General features: G+C 38.1%; 2 protein-coding genes across 6 annotated transcripts in view; both read left to right on the top strand.

The window, feature by feature from the left end:
* Positions 1-11,219, top strand: part of sgk3 (serum/glucocorticoid regulated kinase family member 3) — a 13,434-nt gene extending 2,215 nt beyond the window's left edge. Inside the window, exons 2-18 of one of the 3 annotated variants that reach the window (XM_046067631.1) lie at positions 1,012-1,063; positions 3,674-3,853; positions 4,003-4,086; positions 4,308-4,380; positions 4,525-4,600; positions 4,839-4,914; positions 5,233-5,285; positions 5,412-5,469; positions 5,831-5,914; positions 6,007-6,138; positions 6,671-6,783; positions 7,671-7,707; positions 8,177-8,263; positions 8,597-8,692; positions 8,851-9,006; positions 9,199-9,288; positions 10,336-11,219. In XM_046067631.1, coding sequence (XP_045923587.1) covers positions 3,758-3,853; positions 4,003-4,086; positions 4,308-4,380; positions 4,525-4,600; positions 4,839-4,914; positions 5,233-5,285; positions 5,412-5,469; positions 5,831-5,914; positions 6,007-6,138; positions 6,671-6,783; positions 7,671-7,707; positions 8,177-8,263; positions 8,597-8,692; positions 8,851-9,006; positions 9,199-9,288; positions 10,336-10,506 — 1,482 coding nt within the window. In that variant the 5' untranslated portion in view covers positions 1,012-1,063; positions 3,674-3,757 and the 3' untranslated portion in view covers positions 10,507-11,219. Of the gene's footprint in view, positions 1-1,008; positions 1,064-3,673; positions 3,854-4,002; positions 4,087-4,307; positions 4,381-4,524; positions 4,601-4,838; positions 4,915-5,232; positions 5,286-5,411; positions 5,470-5,830; positions 5,915-6,006; positions 6,139-6,670; positions 6,784-7,670; positions 7,708-8,176; positions 8,264-8,596; positions 8,693-8,850; positions 9,007-9,198; positions 9,289-10,335 lie in introns of all 3 variants that reach the window. The other 2 variants (XM_046067622.1, XM_046067616.1) reach the window with 2 other exon arrangements.
* A 934-nt stretch (positions 11,220-12,153) lies between these two features.
* The window catches only part of mcmdc2 (minichromosome maintenance domain containing 2), a 22,213-nt gene continuing 21,279 nt past the window's right edge, over positions 12,154-13,087 (top strand). For all 3 annotated transcript variants that reach the window (XM_046067503.1, XM_046067489.1, XM_046067494.1), the window contains exons 1-3: positions 12,154-12,353; positions 12,526-12,656; positions 12,740-12,799. In XM_046067503.1, coding sequence (XP_045923459.1) covers positions 12,257-12,353; positions 12,526-12,656; positions 12,740-12,799 — 288 coding nt within the window. In that variant the 5' untranslated portion in view covers positions 12,154-12,256. The remainder of the gene's footprint in view (positions 12,354-12,525; positions 12,657-12,739; positions 12,800-13,087) is intronic.

The raw sequence follows: 13,087 nt of genomic DNA, 5'->3' as shown, positions 1-13,087 counted from the left end.
TAGATGTGAATACCAGGAAATGAGAGCTGAAATTCTGAACTCTTGTCTCATACTCATCTTTTGATCTTAAACCCAAATGTCTTCAGTGAACAACAAAAACAAAGGAATTTGCCTTACCGTTCCAATACTTTTGGAGGGGACTGTATATATGAATGCTTTTCCTCCTGTGGTGTTCTGACAGTTGTCACATTTGCAGTTACAAGAAGGATGCATTTCTTGATCATCCTTTTCTTTCTCTTCCTTCTCTGACAAAAAACTCTTTTATGTGGTGATCTGCTCATTTCCCGTTAGTTTTGTGTGCTGTCTGGACAATCAGGTTAGGTTAGGAATTTATCCAGATGCTGAGGACGGTTGCACTTCCTGGGGGTTGCCTGAGTTCACGGCCCTCACGCTTCTCCAGCTGCACTTCCTCAATCCGAGATCTGTCTGTTGCATTATAATGATTATAATTGTTATTCAATTGTATCCCACACTTGACATATTTCCCGAAACTATATAGGTGTATTGTCAAAGTTTAAACATTCCAAGCGAATCTAAGTGAGCATTTAATGTTAATAATATATTTGTATTATTGTTACTGTAGAGTGGTTATCTCCACTAAACATTTCAGCTTGCATCGGTCTGCGTCTCTCTGTTTATCAGTGGATGCATGCCTGATTGAGCTTTCACATCTGATTTAAGAGTGTGGGGTGACTTCTGCCTTGTTTTCTTGCTAAAATCGCTTGTCGCGCATGATACACAGCCGCACACACACACACAAAACAATATGTCCCACATCCTCATAGGATATCCACAGGCAAGAATGTGTGTTTGAGCTAAGCAGGAAGAATGCTATTTTTGATCTGTGTAGTAGCCCAGTGTATTTGTGCCTGTCAGCACAAGTTAATTCATGTTGTGGCGTGAGTGCCTGGCATGCTGGGCTTAAACTGCAGCTAGGGAACCTTTACTCATTATGCCTTTCCACACTTTGTTTTCAATCCTTATAACAAACTTGAAAACGTCTGTTAGTAGGCATGGTGAGCTGCAGCATTCCACATCAAGGAGTAGCAGTGTCAGCTGAAATGTAAGTTGTACTGGAGGGTTATAGGTTATGTTTCCCTTGAACTAAACTATTTCTGGAATGTTAAAAAGCGAGTCCTGCTCAGTGACGTACAGAGTCAGTTGCCCATGAAAACAGGAGCAGATGTGAGGCAGCTCAGAGAAAGAGCCAACCATTTTGTGTGTACCAACCACAGTTGCACAGTATTTAATAGCCAGGTTTTGAAAACACAAAAACATCTGGTGTTTCCCACTAGAGTGGCTGGTAGAGGAGAAGAATCTGGTAGTTACAGCCAAAATTTGTCATCTGCATGTAGCTGTTATTGATTTCCAACAATAATGTGTTTTTAAGATCGGTTTTAACAAGAGCTGAAACTATTACTTGATCGACAGAAAATTCATCAGCAACCAGTTTGATCATCGATTTAAGCTTTCAGCTTCTCAAATGTGAGGCTTTTCTGTGTATCTCTGTGTCTTTAGTTTGGACAAAGCAAGACATTTTAAGATGCTAGCTTGGGCTCTGAGAAATTGTGAAGGGCTTATTTTAGTATAGACTAAACAATTTATCAATTAATTGAGAAAGTTTTTGTCAAACAACTCCAATGAAAATGATCATTAGTTACATTAGTTTTAAACAAGTCTTAACAGTTGCAGCATAAAAGTAAATACAGTTGTGATACAGTAATGTCCATGCTTTATTGGTCTCTTGGTGGTTTGTCTTAGTGAATGTGAAAATGAAACTAAAAGAAAGTTAAAAGTAGAAACAAAAGGGAAAAAAGAGGCTAGTGATGAAGAGGGCATGAAGGTCCCTCTGATTCCACACATGCATTTTAAAGAGGGCCAGCTCTTTTGCTGTCCCCTCACCCCAACGTGAGCAGAATGAGATATCCCTCCAGGATGCATTCAAGATCAATTCGCAGACAGAGAACGTTGACCTAAAGTAGGTTTTCCATGTGCTGTGCGCCAACAACAGGGAGAGTTAACAACAACTGTTGACAAGAACTACTGATCAAGGCTGACCTCATCAACATAAAACAATGGGCAAGTCAGGGCGACAGACAAAGAGCTTTGTTGTAAAGAAACAGACGTTGCATAACTCATGGTGAAGGAAAAGAGATATCCCTCTCTGTGTGTGTGATTAAGTCAGACCACACAGTGTTTAGTATTTACCCTACACAGAATAGTTTTAATTAATGCCCTCAGGTCAGTTAAATACAGGAGATAACATCTATTACAACTGATTATAATTCACTTATAAGACTTTGCAATATAATGAACTTTACCCCCCTTCAACACCTTCAGGGACCTGAGGTCTTGACCTTTTGTTACTACAGTTTTCAAGGGAAGGAGTCAGTTACACCTCGGCAGTCAGCTTTATTTCCCTCTTTACATGTTGGGGAAGAACAACTCCAGGGCTCTTACCCTTAACCCATTTTGTAACTCTTGCTTCAAAGACCCCTAGAAGGTTATTTATAAATACCTTTGTACTGACCGGAACAAGGGAAAATGTCACAGACCCAGCATGCCTAACAGAGTGTGCTAGTGTGTGTGACTGTGTGTGTGTGGGCTTGTATGCGTTCACATGTTAGGTATGTGTGAGATGAATGAATGCAAGGAGGAGGCTGCACAGACAAAGATTGTAATTCTCACTTGAGGGAGTTTGACATTCCCATTAACAGCCAAAGAAAACATGGTGAAATGTATCTATTAAAGTGTGTTTTTCATTATCAATAATAAGATATGAGGCAGGATGGGATGTTGGTACTCATAGGAAGGAGTGAGTTAAATGGCTTCTCAGGGGGATGGAGCCCGTCTGCTGTCATGTTGCAGCTCGCTGACCCCTCGTGTTGTTGCCTGAGCACGCTCGCTACAGTCTTCACCCTTCAGGGAAGCACAGGGACCTCTAGATGAGGTTTTCAACAAGCAATGCTTTAAAGGCAAACACATATATTTTTATTGCAACTCACCAATAGTTGACGTATTTGCTAACTGGCCATTGGCTTTACATTTGACCATTTGCATTGTTGCAGAGTGGGACACAATAACTTGTTGACAGTTACAACAACATGAGCTGTGCGACTTGCTAAATGATATTAATGTTCAACTGGTCTCAGTCGAGAGCCCCAGCAAACAGCTGTTTAAAAATTTGTTGTTATTTAATTTCTTTTTACAAGAACGTAACCTGAAATAGGGACATTGGGGCCATTTCCTAAAGCCATGCATGATACCTGCAGGCAAGCAACTAGTGGCACAGCTTAAATAAAGCAGCTCATGGGACCACTGCAGAACTATATCTATATATGATAAAATGGGGGGACAGATTGATGGATGAGCTGATGTAGTAGTTCAAGGCTTGTCAGCAGCTCTTGCCCAGGATAATCAACAGGGCTGTGTTACATCTCAAACATCAAAGAAACACCACATCTCAAACATCAAAGAAACACCTTAAAAAACAGCACTGAAGGATCAAATTAATGAATAAAACACAGCTTACAAAGTTATAGTCGGGGGTGAATGTTTATCATATCAGATGCAGGCAACATGACTACTGCAGACTCAAATGTGTTGAGAGCAGTGCACCAGTTTCACTTCCTGAATTTCACAGTGGTCTGTTCTCTTTTCCCCTCTGCTGCAGTGACCCAGGATGGGGATGGGCCAGTTGTATACTTGAAGTCTTATCCTGAGGAGGACACATTACTTTATGACCTTGCACCCTTGAATGCCAACAGCCCCCAAAATGGAGGAGCAACCCAGTCTCCCCAATGTCAGCATACCCTGCCACAATGAGCAGAGAGACAAGAAAAAGCGTTTTACAGTGCGTGCAAAGATTCTGTTTTTTCTTTTTTCTTTCAGATTTTCAAATTTCAGGAGTCTCTAAATGTTATTGCTGTAAAGTTAACAAAAAATTATATTAGGATTTCATACTGCTATTTGTGTTTACATGGACTCTATGCCTTTTTCCAGGTTTACAAAGTGATAGTCAATGTTGGACAACAGGAATGGTTTGTCTTCCGGCGTTATGCAGAGTTTGATAAACTCTACAACACAGTGAGTGATGGCACGTTGTCATTTTGATTTTACACCATAGGGACAGCTGACACATTACCATAAGTCTGTTCACGAGTCTTTGATTCCCTTAGTCTTTGATTTACTCGCTTTTGTGACGTGCTGTTGACATTGACATTTAGAATAATTATAAACTTGTGACCATAGACGTTTCCTAGACCTTAACATAATTTGCTGTGGTCCTGTCTTGTCATTTAATGCAGTTACGGAAACAGTTTCCATCTGTAAACTTGAAAATTCCTGCCAAGAGGATATTTGGGGACAATTTTGACCCCGGTAAGTGTTCACACTAGGCTGGTGTATGTCGTGTGGGTCAAGACAGAATCCAAGTACTTGATGCTCAAAGACTAAATGCAGTTTTCTGCTTGATCCAAGTTGTTTGATTGTGGTTTTTAAACGATATATGCATCTGTCCGATAGAGTTCATCAAGCAAAGAAGAGCAGGGTTACACGAGTTCATCAAGCAAATAGTGTCAAATCCTCAGCTTTGCAACCAGTAAGTGTTGGTGTTCTCACTGTCATTATATTGCATTACATTGCTGACTTAATCAGGATGACTGGTGTCAATAATCTGAATCCAAAAATGTAATGAGATCAGATTTGTTTAGCTATGCTTCACGCTTGGCTTGAATTAGATTGAAAAAGATGGAGAACGTTCTGCTTTGTGATGTTTTACTTGCTGATGTTACTTTATTTGTATTATTTACCTGCTTGGTCCCTCCTGAACTTTGCAGTGCAGATGTGAGGAACTTTCTGCAGATGAACAAAATCCAAAACTTTTCAGATGCCTCAGAGGACGAAGATGACAAAGTAAGTGACTTATCATTATACAATGTGTATATATATTCTATATTTTTGTTTTCCTGCAGACTCCACCTCAGTTTTTGTTATGGTCCAGCTGTGCCAGGTCATTTGGCTCTGTATCCCAAGGTGTAGTTTGTACTTGGTAACAACTAATAGAATCTATCTAGACTCAAAATGAATACAGATAGTAAACACATTTCCCTTATATGTTGTTATTGTAGGACAGATAAAGATCAGCAGTTAATCTGTATCTAGTGTGTCTCAGTGTTAGCCTGTAGTTACATCTTGACCGCTAATCTAGATAATGTTTTCTCTGCTGTTTAGCAGAACAACCCTACCTCCAGAAACATTAACCTGGGACCCTCTGGAAATCCACAGTAGGTTCACTACTCAAATGCACTTTAAGAAACTGTTTAAGCACAAAGCAGGCTGCCTTACTGTTTTAACCATTTTAAACTTACCAGTTGTGTTGTGAAATTAATGTGCTGTAATTTTTATTTTAGTGCCAAGCCCACAGACTTTGACTTTTTAAAGGTCATAGGAAAAGGGAGTTTTGGGAAGGTACGTGAACAATGCAATACTGTGGAGTACAGTTAATTTCTGTTCTTCCCAGAGTGAGCAGGTTTCCAATTTATGGATCTGCTTAGATAAACAGTCTTTAGTGTAATAGTTTTATTAGGTAGAAACCTGTTTTACAGATCAACTTTTTATATTCATGTTGACTGATGTATTTGTGTCATACTTGAGTTACCTGAGATATATTGGAAAGTGTTTCTCTGTTGTTTTTGTATCGGGGTAGCAACAAGTTTTAGTTCTGCATGTGTTGGCCTTTCTATGTAGGAAGTGAGAAACCGATCTGGTATTGCTCTGGTTTACTCTGGTGATGCAATGTCCAGCATGCTTTCTCTTCCATGTGATGCAGGTTTTTCTTGCAAAAAGAAAACATGACGGAAAGTATTATGCAGTCAAGGTCTTACAGAAAAAGGTCATTCTCAATAGAAAAGAGGTAACTTTCCTTTCAAATATGACCCTGTCCACATTTCAGATATGCATATGTGAATTATAATTTTGCTAGTAAATGACTCTACTTCCACTCAGCAAAAACACATAATGGCAGAGCGCAATGTGCTGCTGAAGAATGTGAAACACCCTTTCCTGGTTGGGCTTCATTATTCCTTCCAGACAACCGACAAGTTATACTTCGTCTTGGATTTCATCAATGGAGGAGAAGTGAGTCGTTTCAGTTTGGTGAATAATGCACTCACACAGAAGTGAGTCACAAAGTCAAGAAAAGCTGAGAATGGCAGAAACACGGGAAATATGTTTTAGGCGGCTTGAATAGAATTCCTCAGAGCAGCACTGTAGCGAGTGAACACACCTTCACGTGTGAAATCTAATTACAGATCACGACATTCACTCAAAGCAGCTCTTGAGTGTGACTTTCTCTGTGGATCAGCCTTTATAAAGCTGCTATGTGTGACTGTGGGAGAGTGACTAACAACAATCTGTATCCAAAGCCAAAACTGCCTCTTGCCCTGCTGAATAACTTGACTACTAAGACCAGTAGCTTGTAAATTAAATAATATTATTTAATTTTTATACATAACTAGATAAAGGACTAGCAAAAGTGATGCATACATTAGAGTATTTTTTGCTCTTAAAAGCATTTTGCAAATTTTGTCATATATATATATGGTATGCTCCTGCAATACAGTTGCCATGTAATACAGTCCAATAATCGAATGGAACATTTTAATTTCAGCTTTTCTTCCATCTTCAAAAAGAGAGGACCTTTCCAGAGCCCAGAGCAAAATTCTACATTTCTGAAATGGCAAGTGCACTGGGATATCTGCACTCTCTCAACATTGTTTACAGGTATGTTGGGGGTTTATTTAAGTGATACTGATCCTTTTTTACCAGATTAATATTCCTGGCATTGTAGACATATCTTTGAAGCAGTGGTGGATAGAGTACTGAAATTGATTTGACAAACCTACTCAAGTACAAGTGTAAAAGTACTTGGTCAATACATTACTCAAAGTTATAATGTTATTTAGTGTGTGCATGTGTGCAAGTTTTTCATCTACTGTGCATCAGGTTAGAAATAGTTTCTGTGCAACATTGCTTATTTCTAGGGAATGCACTTTGCATGTTGAAAATCTGTAATTTCTGTTAACTGCAATTATTAAACTTTTTTATCTATATGAATTATATATATTGACAAGATCTCTTTAAAGTTTCATACTTGTTTGATGTCTAGCCTTTCTCTCGTTGCCCGGATCTGTTGTTATCCAAGCGCACCGATGAAAGCTCTCTTGTGTAACCGCACGCGCACACCTTACATGACATCTAATTTCGGTTTATGTACCAAAACAGTAGATAGTAGATAACAGACTAGTTCTAACGAAGGTATAAATGGTAGATTACTGGCCCAAAGTATTTGAGTAAAGAGTAAAAGTACAGTTTTAAAAAGCTTTTTTACTAATGTGTTACTAGTAACAAGTTACTACCTGCCCCTGCTTTGAAGAAGCATTTAGATCAAAATATAGAGAGATATAATTTACAGAAAAATATTAATAGTTAAATTAATATATATGTAATACAAAATATAATTAAGAACATTTTACTTTTTCTGGTGGCTGGTCAGACATTTCTCAGGGATGTGAGGTTGCGATGGAAGAATTTGGACTTATGATCTCAGTGTTTGCAAATCGCTGTGTCTTATTTACTGAAATTCATTCATTTTCGTTCATTTTATTCAGAGACTTGAAGCCAGAAAACATCCTCCTTGACCATGAAGTAAGTATCCCTGTCTTTTAACCAAAAACACTGCTGTGTAACTGTTAATCAGTGTTACACTTAGTACACTAAATATATCTGGGTGGTACCAAAACTACTTTTTTTAGATACAATACTCATTTGAGTGCCAGGGAACTACAGTGCCTAAATGCTGGCTGCAGATTTATTACATAAGACCATAACATATACAGAACAAATGTCCTTCTTTTCCAGTCATATTTGTACCACCAGAGAACAACAGTGTCATCTCCAGCACCAGCTGGACAGAATGTGTGTGATTGGATTAAGTCTTACTCATGATTTTCCTGCCTAGCCTTATTGAGAAAGTGAGGGAACAGTGAATGGGACTGACTGAGCTACGCCGCAGCCAACATTCCTGGGCAACAATAGAATCGTCAGTCCCGGGGGATAACGAGTGGCTTGTGTGGCACATGTTGACTAAAAACGTCCCTGTGTCCTCTCTTTAAAGGGGCATATCATTTTGACGGACTTTGGATTGTGCAAGGAAGGCATTTCCCAGACAGACACCACCACTACATTTTGTGGAACACCTGAGGTATGGCAGCACTGATTTTAGATGTTTACGTATCTGATCAGACTTGCATCAGGGTGATCCAAAGAAGTCTCACCTTCAGTGTCAAAAAGTAATAATCATTAACAGACTTTTTGGATTAAAGCGTGCTTAATAATTTTACAAGTGTGAGTGTATTCTGTCTTGGGTGTATACTGCTGTATGTGTAGGGATGAGTCACATTTTCCAGAGAGGAAAATAGGCTTCTATGAGCAAAAATAGTAGTTGATATACATTTGGTTGGTTTATTTTAAGCCGGAAACAAAATGTCAAAGTTAATGTTATATTATTATGTATTTGTGTGCTTCTTCCGACCAGTATTTAGCTCCAGAGGTCCTGAGGAAGCAGCCATACGATAATACAGTAGATTGGTGGTGTCTGGGTTCAGTGCTGTATGAAATGCTCTTCGGCCTGGTGAGTTTTTACATTGACAGTGATTATTATTATAATTATTATTATTTGTTCTTTGGTTGGAAGTTTAGACGACATTTGCAGACAAAGCTTTTTAGTTTGAACTTGATGTATTCATTTTAATGTTCAAGTTAAAGTTGTTGTTTTTTTTTATATCCTAGCCGCCATTCTACAGCAGGGACACACATGAAATGTATGACAACATCCTCCACAAGCCGTTGGCGATGCGTCCCGGTGCATCCAGCACAGCCTGGTCTCTCCTCCAGGGCCTGCTGGAGAAAGACGGCACACATAGACTGGGCTCCAGAGATGACTTTGTGAGTGGGAATATTCAATGCTCTTGCGCTGTCCAGATACAAACTCTACATGTACAGCAGAATTTCCCATTTTTGGGCTCCCTCTTGTGGCTAATCTATATACATCATGTCACTGCTGCTAATATGTTATATGTACAGTCACTGATGACTTTTGCTTAATTGACTTTTTCAACTTATATTCTACATTTTCAGAATGAGATCAAAGAGCACAGCTTCTTCTCTTCCATCAACTGGGATGACCTTGAACAGAAGAAGATCCCTCCCCCATTTACGCCCAATGTGGTAAACGTTTGTTTCTTGCCCAGTAATCAGATGTTTTACAGTGACCCGACTCGGACAATTGTACCCCACACTTGAAAGATACATCATAACTCACATTGCTTTTAAAGACTACGGATTTAGAGAAAGTTATATATTGTATGCAGTGTCATTTACAGTCATTTTATTTTTTCATGTTGTTACAGACAATTTTATAGTTTATATTTTAGTTGATTTGTAAAGTAGACAGATTATTGGAAAGCCCCTTTACAGTCATGTTTCACCCTGACAGGTGTTTTCACAGAGCTCTCCTCTTTAGTGTTTAGATGGCGCTTGATTGACATCTCTGCAACAAAGCCCCGCCCTACATAAACATGAGAGATATAATTAGACTTGAGTACTTGAAAACTCCTGAGTGGTGGTGGCAGGGACCTTAAGGTTTTACTGATCATTTTACGGTAAAGCTAGGTCTAGCTCCTAGCTGTTGCAAATCTTCCCATCTGCTATGAGTTGAGATTCTTGGATAGGGCCAATTTGTCTGCTGCACAGACACAAAAGAAAGTGAAATAAGTGTGAAAGGCTTATTGTGTAAACCTGTGCAGTTGAATGCAATTCAATAAAATACACCCATAACTTCAAAGATAACCCCAGACATGATTGAACACCTCACTGATAATCTGTCAACAAAAACTAAAAGGTAGAATTTGTTGCAACGATATTGTATATGATTGCACTAGATTGCACTAGATTGCACAGGTTTTTCTAGTTAACACTGACTGTTACTTAATTAAGTACCATATTTTAAACTACTTCATAAAATATAGACTTAATTTCCTGTTTTTTTTCTTTTTTAGTCTCGTGTTTGTTGATATTTGGTTACCTAATTTTAACTTTATTTTACATATATTTGACTCTGAGCCCTTTGTAAAATCAAGATAAGCATTGTAACCTTATTGTATTTTGTCATCAAATTATTTTTTTGTAAACAAACATGCCTTTTGTTTTGTGTTTGTTCCACGAATGCTAATATGACCCATGTTTTTATTCCCTCTTCTCCCACTGTTTTCACAGAGCTCTTACTGCGACATCTCAAACTTTGATCCTGAGTTCACAGACGAGATGGTCCCCAACTCCGTGTGTTGGTCTCAAGAACATTCCATAGTCAACGCCAGTGTAATGGAGGCCGACGATGCCTTTGTGGGCTTCTCTTACGCCCCACCTTCTGATGACTCTTTCCAATGAAACATTCCCAGTTATCGCCTTAACCATCATAACTTCTTTTGACTAAAGGGAAGAATTTATACCATGGATGAACTTGTTCTATGAAGCCAAAGCAAGCAGCTGAGAAGAAACAGCACTTACAAAAGGTTTTGGTTGGAAGAAAGTGTGCCAGAAAAATCTATATATTTTACTAATTTGTATTTAAATATCATCTGTATTTAAATATCATCTGTTATTTATATATATATATATATATATATATATATATATATATATAACAGATGATATTTCAAAGAATTAAGGACATCCTCTATTGATGTAATTTCTGGTTGTTTCTAAAGCCTTAAATTTGTCCCTTAAATGAAATCAATAAGCAGTTTTCTGAAAAACTTGAACAATTCACTGGACTTCACCATTTGACTGTCAGATGGAAGTGTGTTTGTCCATGTATTTACTGTAAAAACAAACGTATGTATCATTCATTTTAACTAAGCTGGAAATAGGGATTACTTGAGAGACCACAGTTTGGTATAGGTCACATTTGTTTAAAAAAATGTCTACGTCTTCAGTTACCATTCAGTTGTTGCGAATTTTTTTATTGGATTGTTGTGTTTATTTTTTTCTGTTCTTTGCCCTAACACAGTTGCAGAAATTATAAATCCACAATGCTTTGCTACGCCTGGCAATTTAGTAGGCCTATACTCCTGCAAAGTAATAAAAAAATATCAAAGAAAGTTTCTTGGAGGGTGTCTGTGTATTTTATACTAAGTGTATTTTTTATGTAGGCCTATCATTTGTAATATTTTGATTAAATAATTACATTTAATTGCATCACATCCTGATCAGTCTTGCACTGTAGGTAAGTAAGCCAAAATAAGGTCAGGGATGCCAACTTTTCAATTTAGTTTTGAGTGTGATTCAGTATTGTTGAAGTTGTGCATTTTATGAGTAGGCCTTCTGTGACATTACCCACCTCGTGGGTCAAGGTCATCCCTCTTCAATGCTCAGGAATTTTGTTTAAAAAGTTCAGCAACCAAATTCACAATTTTAAACCACACATAGATGGAAAGCCAAGTCAATAATCATGGTTAGTGATGAATAAATATAGTTCCATATATCATAGCCTATCGGGATACCAAACCTAATCAGGTATCTTGGAATGTTCTCCCCAGGTAATGTGTGTCATCCCAGAGACTGTTTTCTTGGGCAACACCTTATTGTGTTAACAAAGTACATACCAATTATAAATCAATAACTATACAATATTAATTAATTCATCAATATAATTTACTTTAATTTATATTTAAAGTCCAATTCAATCAATATTTGCCTATTTCTCTTGGTAAGCTGAGTTGGCAATTGTTTTCTTTCTTGCAATTATTGTAAGTAGGGTTTCCCCTCAGAAACTGATGCAGTGGTTCTTAAAATATACATACCAAAACATCTAGTAAAAACTATATGTGTAGTCATGTCTACACAAAAATATTTTGTTACAGAGGTGGCTTGATCAGGGGTGTAGTTTTTCATCAGCCTAAATGTGTTGAGTTAAGTATGGACATGCTTAATTGCTTATAAGCACTGGAGTTAGAGGATATGGTGTTTGAGTTAATTGTAATGGACTCCATCAGTTGGCTTTCCTTTACAAACGACAGCTCGCTTGTCACCATGGCAACGTAGTTGAAGCTAGCATGCCAATGCAACCTGTAAACCCCATTTGAACGGCGTAACGTTAGCTTATAGCAATGTATTATTATCGTATAGTTAAGTAAAAATGACTGACATTTTATCGTTGAAAGAGTCAGTTCTGGTCTATTTAGACAGAAGTGGTGGACTTCAGAAACTGTCCGAAGACTGTAAACCATTTAACGGTAACGTTGGGCCGGCAGTGAGGAAGAAGAAAAACAAACTTGACGTTAGCTAATGTCGATTGTGTTAACCTTAACGTACTTAACCTAGTAGCCATGAAAGCTAAAATGACTAAACTAACGTTAAAAGTAAGTTAGGGTTTCAACTTTTCTAACGTTTGCCGCTGCTTTCCAGACCCCCAGCAGATTGAGGCAGTCTACAGGTTTTGCATCAGTGTGAATCCCTCTGATGTGATAGAGGTGGATCCTGTGTTGGGTGACTGTCTTCTACGTGATCCCCTAAGAGCAACAGCGTTGTTTAAGTCTGTAAGTGCGAATAGTGAGCTAGCTAAAATAAAATGTAAACTTCTACTGTAAGGTTAACTACATGTGTCTAATTCCCCATTCAGGTTTGCTTCCTGGCCATAAAGACACTGTCACTTCTTGAGAAAATACACACTGAAAGTCAGGTATTAATACATGGTGTAGGTGTTTCCTTCCCTTGGTCGCTGACATTATGTATAGCTTAAGAGCCAGAAGGATCAAGTCCATTTCCATAAATCCTACACTCACCTAAAGGATTATTAGGAACACCTGTTCAATTTCTCGTTAATGCAATTATCTAATCAACCAATCACATGGCAGTTGCTTCAATGCATTTAGGGGTGTGGTCCTGGTCAAGACAATCTCCTGAACTCCAAACTGAATGTCAGAATGGGAAAGAAAGGTGATTTAAGCAATTTTGAGCGTGGCATGGT

Source organism: Micropterus dolomieu, linkage group LG01, assembly GCF_021292245.1.
Source record: "Micropterus dolomieu isolate WLL.071019.BEF.003 ecotype Adirondacks linkage group LG01, ASM2129224v1, whole genome shotgun sequence".
In the NCBI taxonomy this organism is placed as follows: Eukaryota; Metazoa; Chordata; class Actinopteri; order Centrarchiformes; family Centrarchidae; genus Micropterus; species Micropterus dolomieu.
This window is presented reverse-complemented; position numbering and strand designations above follow the sequence as displayed.